This window comes from Penaeus chinensis, chromosome 35 (assembly GCF_019202785.1).
Source record: "Penaeus chinensis breed Huanghai No. 1 chromosome 35, ASM1920278v2, whole genome shotgun sequence".
NCBI lineage: Eukaryota > Metazoa > Arthropoda > Malacostraca > Decapoda > Penaeidae > Penaeus > Penaeus chinensis.
The window spans coordinates 6716440-6726439 of NC_061853.1; the positions used below are offsets into that span (position 1 = coordinate 6716440).

A 10000-nucleotide genomic window follows, 5' to 3' on the forward strand; every position below is an offset into this window, starting at 1 on the left:
CAAGAATGATCCTCATGGCTTCATTTTGTACATTTCTAAACTAGCCAACTCTGGTTTCATAAAAAATACTTATTTATTACTGACCGTATGTATTACAAGTAAAAGAGTCTCGCAATATTGACATTGATACCATGGTCTTTGCCAACAAGTGTCCTAGGTGGCTTCAGCCTTTTCTTTAGGTTTCTGATGAACTCTGCATCATTGACAATCACCTCGAGGTATCTGTACTGGTGACATAGATCTAGCTCATTGATATTTATATGAAACCTTGGCAGAGGGTTATGTGCCTTGTTTTTTTTTCAGTCCAGATTATCAAACCACACTCAGTAACCCTTGCAGAAAGTATATCTAGAATCTCTTGCATTCTCTCCTCGGAAGAGGATATAAGGCAAATATCACCGGCATAATATAATGAAGTCATTGCAATCAAGTGGTATATCGCCTAGTAATCTATGCATTAGGATATTAAATAGCATGTGTGTGTACACACACACACACACACACACACACACATATACATATGTATGTATATATAATTTTATACATATATATATGCATATATATATTTATGTATACATATAATTACATATATATATGTATATATGTACATATATGTATGTACATAAATATATTTGGGCATATATATATATATATATATATATATATATATATACCGATATACATATATATATATGTGTGTGTGTGTGTATGCATATATATATATATACATATACATATACATATACATACACACACATAAATAGATACGTATATATATACATATCTATATATATATACATATATATATATATATGTATATATATATATATATACATATACATATATAACAACCCTCCCTAACTAGGACTCAAACCTAAGTCCCTCCGAGTATGAACCGGAGGACCGGTACTAAACCAACCATATCACACGACCCACTAAAAGGAGTGTGCAACTAGGATCTAACTAGCTCCATAGACATTACCTATCTTCTCATATATGATAGTGAGGTTTTGGGCACTCGTTGGAAATTGATTTAGAAATTCGAAACCAGATTTACTGTGGTGTATATATATGAAATATGGAATAATGCAATGGCGTACTGTTGTATACAAAACAAACCTCCCTAGGTACTGACCCTCCCGTTCATACCCGGAGTGACCTAGGTTCGAGCCCTGGTCAGATCTGTCGAGAGGAGCTAGAGATGGGCCGTGGGCCTGGCTGGGACCTCGCCATGAGGGACTCCCTTAGCGGAAACGAAGGGTGGAAGCGGCCATGCACCCCCGTCGGCTTTAGCCCCCCGATGATGATGATGTGTATATGTATACTTATATATGTATATACATATTTATATATATATATAAAGAGAGAAAGAGAGAGAGAGAGAGAGAGATGACATTTGTGGTGTGTCTGTGTGCGTATGTGAAAGATTTCTACTGTACTGCTAACGAAAAAAAAAATTATGCCCTAATCTTGTTTTATTGAATCTAATTGTGTGTGCGTGCGCATGTGCGTGCGTGTGTGTGTGAGTGTATACGTACGTGCTTTTATCTATCCTTCCCAAATCACGAAGTGTCTTCACCTTACCAACCCAACGACTTCGATGTCCAAAGGAGGCTCTCCACCGTGTGAAGAGGCGCCTGGAATTTCCCCTGGCTGGCAGCGACGACAACAGCACCGTGGTTATCGAAGAAACGACAGAGACCTGTACTTGGTGCGACAACGATGACTTGGAGGTCGACGACGAGCACAGAGCAACGACTGTGCAGAGGTGTATGTATGATGAATCGTTTGTGAGAGGAAGAAGGACTGGTGGTGATGGCGTGGAACTGGTGGAGAAGGAGGAGGAGGAGGAGGAGGAGGAGGAGGAGGAGGAGGAGGAGGAGGAGGAGGAGGAGGAGGAGGAAGTGGAGAAGGAGGAGGAGGAGGAGGAGGAGGAGGAGGAGGAGGAGGAGGAGGAGGAGGAGGAGGAGGAGGAAGTGGAGGAGGAGGAGGAGGAAGAGGAGGAGGAGGAGGAGGAAGTGGAGGAGGAGGAGGAGGAGGAGGAGGAGGAAGTGGAGGAGGAGGAGGAGGAGGAGGAGGAGGAGGAAGTGGAGGAGGAGGAGGAGGAGGAGGAGGAGGAGGAGTGGAGGAGGAGGAGGAGGAGGAGGAGGAGAGGAGGAGGAGGAGGAGGAGGAGGAGGAGGAGGAGGAAGTGGAGGAGGAGGAGGAGGAGGAGGAGGAAGTGGAGGAGGAGGAGGAGGAGGAGGAACTGGAGGTGATGATAAGAAGGAAGACTTGGTGAATGGGTACCGATAAATATTTCTATTAGATTGGAAATGGGTGAAAATGAAACATTAATGAAAGATAATCCTGTATGGCATATGAATACAAATTATTTGAATATATATAACAGCGTATTTAAAAAACAGATTTCGTTACCTAAGAAAAAAAAATAAACAAAATATATGTTCAATTGCTATTTACATGCTTATTTCTTACAGTCAACCAGTACATAGCACCTGGAACTTGTGTCGAAAACAGTTCGCCAAGATACCCAGAGAAATATCCCAATAATAAGGATATACGCTGGACGTACACGGTAAATAATATAAATTAGAATAACATCTCGTTTGTCAATATTCGGATAAATTACTTAGATAAAGTAGTTATTTAGTGATCAGACCTATTTTTTATGTTTAATATGCTTGGGCCATTTTCTGTGAACAGCTCTCATTTCTTTGAAAAAAAGAGTATCTTGTAACAAACTGTAACTATGTGTTTTGTACTTAGATTTTATAAGTTAATTTTTTTTTAGTATTTGTTCAAATGATCCAACTCTGAGGAGCTTAGAGCGTGTTCGAATACTTATAACCCTCTACTAACCACCCAACAGGGGGCTTCCGGAAGTATATTGACGTTTAAGGTAATTAAGGGCGGAGTCCAGAAACACTACAAATGTCAGAGGGATTATGTTGAGGTCTTCGCGGACGGCCAAAGGTCAAGGTAAGATGAGTGACGTTTTTATTATTACTTTTATTGATGTTTATTAGCATAATTGTTAATCTTCTCATCACCATTAATGATTATGATTCTGATTCTGATTATGATTATTATTATTGAAAGACACGTTACCACTGTAATAACGCAGAGACTATAATAATGTACAGTTTTAGGGTTCTATGAATAACTACTATATGAATTAGTAGTAGCTTTTATATACGCCACGAAGAGACCATAAGGACATTCTATAGGTTCTCATAACAACTGTGCAATAAGGACCTGCGACTTTGCCACTGCGAGTCTGTGCGGAACAAGACATCCCTCGCCTCCGGTCGCTGCTGACTGTTGGTAGACCCCCCCCCCCCCCCCTTTCCTCTTATTTCTTTTTCTGACGCAATGTAAAAACAAATCTCAATATTTTTTTTTTTTTTTTTTTTTAATTATTTAGCTTAAAAACGGTACACTAAATTCCAAGATCTAGAAAAAAAACAAGCAGTGGACACGCTGTTTCTGATACGTACTCTTCCATCGGCGAGAGAAAATGACGCAAGTGACGAAATAATCGGACGGAAAAGTAGCGGATGACGTAAGCGAGGGAAATCAAAGGAGTCAATAGGAAATGCACTTAGGCACGACGTGACGATAGCCCAGTGGTTCCCAAACCGTGGGCCATAGTTCTACTGTATGGAGGGCCATTTGGCAGAATGTAGGGGGCCTTAATCTGAGGTTATGTATATATAAAACAAGCGATAGGCAGTTAGTAGAGGGAACTTGCAGGTTCAGTAAAAGGTATGTGCAATGCCTTGCTTCCAGATACTTGAGTAATATATATCTTTTTTTTTTTTCTAATTGCCTTTTTTATCTGATTATGTGTTCAAGACACTGAGATGTATCAGGGTAGGACATTATTTAAGCTTAATATTATTCTAAGGTTTCGTAAGCTATGTTTTATTTTGTTTTTGTTATTGTTGAAACAGCTATTCGCAATAATCACATTTTTATTACTCTAAGTTTGGACGTTTTTATGTGCATTATGTTAGTATCACTTCAGTAATTTTATTCAGCAAAGGCAAATTTACAAATATCCTTATTAATACTTAATAATAATAATAATCATAGTAATAAAAAATGGAATAAAGGAAATTACAGGATTTGCTAGAGTTATTGTAGACAGTCATTGTAGTCATGTGTAGGCAGTGGGCCATGGACAAAGATCGTGTAAGAAAAACGGGTAACGAACAGAAAAAAATTGGGAACCACTTCGATAGACACTAGCGACCAGTCTATTGCAGCCAATACGATCTGTAACAAATAATCACGTGACAATAAAAAGCTGGACCCAAGGGAAATCAGTTGAAATTCAAATCAATTCCGCCATGGCTCGGCTGTGTATGAGGAAATACTGTTTCGCCTTTCATATATAAAGCATAATGACAATATGATGGCCGTTTGATAACTCGTAGGCTGGCTATTTTGGATTTATTGATCAAGAAAATATTTGGCTGGGCTCTATCTTGCCAGGATTTAAGAGGTGATGGTTTTGTAGACCAGGCGGGCGAAGGGGGAAGCAGTCCTCCCTGAATGAAGGTTTTTAAGGCGAAGACCCCTGATTATTATAAAATAAAATTATTGCAAATTTTACTTCGATTATTCGAAGTACCGCATGACAAGATCGGAATTTTCTGTGTCGGTGGTAAGTGTCATTTACAATAATAAGGGAGTAATAATAACAATTTCATCAAAGATCTTTAGTACCTTTCCTTCAGACATTGTTATTATTATTATTTTTTTTTTTATATAGATATCAGGATTAACGCACATTTAATTATGCAATCACATGTAATATATACTATATTTGGATAGTATAAAAAAAGGTCTCATTTCGAACATAGTTCTGGAGTTGGTATCCGCTACTGTTAATACTGAAATGAACAATGCAGTGGTATCAGCATTACTAGTTACGACCAGCATCCTCATCCATGTTGTGAGTGTCAATGCGGGTCAGAAACCTGCCCCCCGGTATTTATGACGTAAATACTGCTAGCAGAAATTCCCATATCTTCCTTGTCAATTATATTTTTGTCCCCCTGTGATACTCAAAGTGAGTCCTGGTGATTTTTCAGTAAAACTCCTATCATAAAGGTAGCCTTAAATCAGTTATAATAATTTGCAATACATACATTTACTGCAGATAAGAGCAGTCGTGATACTTTGCCATATGATAATAACTGTTAAAGTGATCATTTTAACTTTTATGACATGGCTATTTTATAATCATGCACACGATTTATAAAATACTATAATCCTATTCTCTTTTCCTAATTATTTATTACTAGTTTCATAGTAATAAATAACCACATAATACTTTGTAATCCATTATTTTTCGTCCAGTCTAAGAAACCGTATACAACAAGATTTTTCTCTTAACTATGATTGATATAAGATTACCCTCATGATAGAAGCTTTACTGATAAATCAACAGACATCACTTTGATTATCACAGGAGGGAAAAATTATAAATTACAAGGGGATATGGTAATATCTAATAGCAGTATTTACAATATACAAACTAGGGGAACAGGTTTTTAACCCACTTTAACACTCATTGTTACTATTAGAATCCTCATTATTACTATTATTTAAATTATCATTCTTATTTCTCATTATAACTTTGATAATTATTAGCATCATTAGTATTACCTTTATCATTATTCCTCTTAACATTTTTATCGATTTGATTATTAATGTTATTATTATTATTATCATTATTATTATTATTATTATTATTATTATTATTATCATTATTATTATTATCATTATTATCATCAGCATCATTATTATTATTGTTATTATCAATATCATCTGTATTCATCATGATTATTATTATTATTAAGTTATTATTATTATTAAGTTATCCTCATCGTCATTATTATTGTTGTTACCATTGTTATTACTATTATTATCATTATCACTATTATTGTTATAATCATTATCATTACTATTTTTATTATCATCATTTTCCTATTACTATCATCATTATCATTATCAATTAACTATCTAAAATTATATATATCATAAATGCAACTAAATATCAATAAATATTATATTAATAATCAAAGCTTAAATATTATACACCAAGAAGATAATCAGTCAGGCAGAATATTTAAAACAACATCAACATCTCTAGTCCTCTCCCTCAGGGCATGTGGCGGTCTCAGGAATTTTGAAAGGAGGTCAGGAAGCGACAGTATTCTGAACGTAAAATTCGTCTCCAACCGAAGACTTCAGTGGAATGGCTACACTGCCGAAGTCTGTGCAGGTGCGATAGTAGACGCACACTCTGTCTATCTGTCTTCTAGTTGTCTACCTGTCTTTCAATATCTCTCTCTATAATTCTTTCTCTATCAATGTATTTATTTATCTATGTTTATATATATATATATATATGTGTGTGTGTGTGTGTGTGTGTGTGTGTGTGTGTGTGTGTGTGTGTGTGTGTGTGTGTGTGTCTGAACGTGTATATATATATACATATATAAAAACGTGTGTGTATATATGTATATGAATGTTTGTATATCTGTATATATACAAGCATATGTGTATATGTATACATATATATATGTATACATATATACAAATATACATACGCATGTATGTGTCCACATACATATTCACATAAATACATATATGCATGTTTATATATACATATATAGATATATGTATATATATGTGTATGTATGTATGTATGTATATGTTCGGTAGATACACGTTTATCTTTTTATATATCCCGTTCATCATAATTATTCAAAAAATAAAAGGAAGAACATGGATTATGTTACAAGTAACCAATGTCGTATTCATGTGCAATGTCGTACAATACCTACTTTCCAGGAGAACCACCATCGACTACTTCCAGCACCACAACTACCTCCACTTCCAGCACCACAAGCACAAGCACCACGACCGAGACACCAACCATGTGTGGTGAGAACTTGTTATGGAAAATGCAGCTCAATTAGTCGTTTATGATGTGGGTTTGAGAGAGGGAGGGAGGGAGAGAGAGAGAGAGAGAGAGAGATAGAGAGAGAGAGAGAGAGAGAGAGAGAGAGAGAGAGAGAGAGAGAGAGAGAGAGAGAGAGAGAGAGATGAGAGAGAGAGAGGGGGAAAGAGGGAGGGAGGGGGGGAGAGAGAGACAGAGAGAGAGAGAGTGAGTGAGAGAGAGAGTGAGAGAGAGAGAGAGAGAGAGAGAGAGAGAGAGAGAGAGAGAGAGAGAGAGAGGGGGGTAGAGGGGGGGGGGAGGGAGGGAGAGAGAGAGAGAGAGAGAGAGAGAGAGAGAGAGAGAGAGAGAGAGAGAGAGAGAGAGAGAGAGAGAGAGAGAGAGAGAGAGAGAGAGAGAGAGAGAGGGAGGGAGAGAGGGAAAGAGGGAGGGAGGGGGGGGGGGGGAAGAGAGAGAGAGAGAGAGTTGTGTGGTATAGAGGTGTATGTCTATTTTACAATTTTTGCGTGTTTGTCTCAGTGGGTGAAATCAAATTTACATCTCTGCAGGCGAAATGGGAAGTGTAGGCGCAACAAGATACAGTGAAATCAGATAGAAATATGTTTAAAATGATGGGAAAACGAAATATAAATATAATAGCTAGACAGATTAGATAGGTAGATGACTTTAAAAAAATAAACAAAAATATATTATTATTATTATTTTTGGGAAAATACGAATCCCAAGACACTGCCATTCTGTACGAAACCAGATCCTTTTTTTTTTTTTTTTTTTTTTTTCATTCTCCTAATCTTTCACTTTGCTCACATCCTTCCATCCTTCGCAGACGACATCTGTGGAAGTGTTGATGGATTCACGGGGCGAATTAGCAACCCTACGCCCGCAGAAACAACAATTCCTTGGGTTGTGATCGTCGACGTGTTCAGGGATAACTTGTACATCCGGGGCTCAGGCGTCCTTATCTCCAGAAAGCATATTCTTACTTCTGCTTATATTTTCTACCAAGGATCTCCAACCGGGTAGGTATAAGGGGAAGGGGTAAGGGTGAAGTCTTTTGGGAAATCTTGCTTTTTTCCTTTTGTGTTTATGAGAAGTCTTTTTTTTTTTGGAAGCGATTTTTTTTGTTTTTTGTTTTTATCTGTTTGATTTGTTGGAGTAGACTACGACAGGGTGAAAAATATTTAGCTATTTCTCTTTCTTTCTCCGTTCCTTCCCTCTCCCTCCTTTCTTCTTTCTTCTCTCTCTCTCTCTCTCTTTCTCCTTCCCTCTCCCTCTCTCTCCTCTCCTCTTTCTCTAACCCCCCCCCCCCCCCCCATTTTCCTCATCCCCATCCTTCATTAAATTATTTCTCTCTCTGCCCTCCCCCCCATTTTCCTCGCCCATACACCCCCCCCCCCCCCACACACACACATTCGCTCCTTCCTCTGCACCAACGACCAACAGGATAGACAATGTGATCGTCCGTGTCACAGCTGGTGAATACGATCTCAGCGAATCAGAAACACCCGCGGTCCAGGTCCTCTACACATCGGATGTTACCATCAACGAAAACTTCAACAGCACTGAGAGTGAGGTAAGTCCGTGGGTGCGAGAGTGTTTGTTCCTGTGAGAGTGCGTTTGTGCCTGTAGGAGTGTGCGTCTGTGAGTGTGAGAGTGCGTTTGTGCCTGTAGGAGTGTACTTGTCTGTGCGTATGAAAATGTATTTGTGCTTACGTTTGTGGGAGTGAATGTACCTGTGAAAATGCGTTTGAGCCTCTGTGTTATGGGTGTGTTCGTGGGAGTGTGTTTGTGCTTGTATACGCGATTGCGAGTGTGTTTATGAGAGTGCGCTTGTGCTTTTGGGAATGTGCTTGTGTGTATGGAAGTGTTTTGGAGTCTGTGCTTGTATTTATGCTTGCGGGAGTATATGTATGCATATTGAATATATATATATATATATATATATATAAATATATATATATATTGAATATATATATACATATATGTATATACATAAACGTATATAAAAATATGTTTATGTGTGTGTGGCTGGGTGTGCGTCTGCGTGTATGTTTGTGTATATGTATATTATTGTCAATGATATATACATACATACATATATATATATATATATATATATATATATATATATATATATATATATATATATCCCTCCCATGTTCCCATCAGCTCGATTACAACCTCGCGATCCTCACTCTGCCTGATGACGGTTTCACACTGAACTCCCGAGTCCTCCCCATCTGCATTGGGAATAGCACAGTGTTGGAGTACGTCAAGGCTAATTATGCTTCAGTCTACCTGTCAGGTTTCGGCTGGACCGCAAGCGGTACGTCTTTAAGGAACACGCATGCATACTTATACACATACACACACACGTATATAAGTGTGCGTGTGTGTTTATATATATACATATACATATACATATCTATACACATATACTTATATATACATACATATACATATACATAAACATATCTATACACATATACTTATATATACATATATATACATATATATACATATATATGCATACATATACATATATATATACATATATATACATATATATGTATAGACATATATATATATATATAGACATATATATAGACATATGCACACGTAATTGCACCCTGTATACACATCACTGACACTTTACTTCCAGACTATCCTGCGACGAACATGTCAACTATTAGCGTCAATTTCTGCAACTTTGTCTTGGGTGACTACTTCTTCTGTCTCTTCACGCTCAACGCCCCAAATACCCCATGTTATGTAAGTTTCATTGGAGCATATGCTAAATAACATTAAATACTTAAGCTAAAAAAAAAAAAAAATTAAATTCTAAAAGGTAAATTATATTAAAGCCTAATTTCAGAATAACGTGACGGCCTGAATACTAAACGATGCTAGTTCTTAAATGCTGAGAATTAATAAATACTAAATGTTAAATAAGGATGATTCCAAAAATGCTTAATTTTGCTATTTTTTTTTTAATGGTAAGGAGCACAAAATTGTAAAAGTTCAA

At 37.1% G+C, this 10000-nt stretch overlaps 1 protein-coding gene across 1 annotated transcript in view; it reads left to right on the forward strand.

The window, feature by feature from the left end:
- LOC125044487 (ovochymase-2-like) overlaps window positions 1-10000 on the forward strand; it is a 16394-nt gene that overhangs the window by 4532 nt on the left and 1862 nt on the right. The window contains exons 2-10 of the mRNA XM_047641175.1: window positions 1611-1770; window positions 2480-2577; window positions 2872-2981; window positions 6179-6297; window positions 6870-6962; window positions 7802-7994; window positions 8419-8548; window positions 9145-9301; window positions 9638-9747. Coding sequence (XP_047497131.1) covers window positions 1611-1770; window positions 2480-2577; window positions 2872-2981; window positions 6179-6297; window positions 6870-6962; window positions 7802-7994; window positions 8419-8548; window positions 9145-9301; window positions 9638-9747 — 1170 coding nt within the window. The remainder of the gene's footprint in view (window positions 1-1610; window positions 1771-2479; window positions 2578-2871; window positions 2982-6178; window positions 6298-6869; window positions 6963-7801; window positions 7995-8418; window positions 8549-9144; window positions 9302-9637; window positions 9748-10000) is intronic.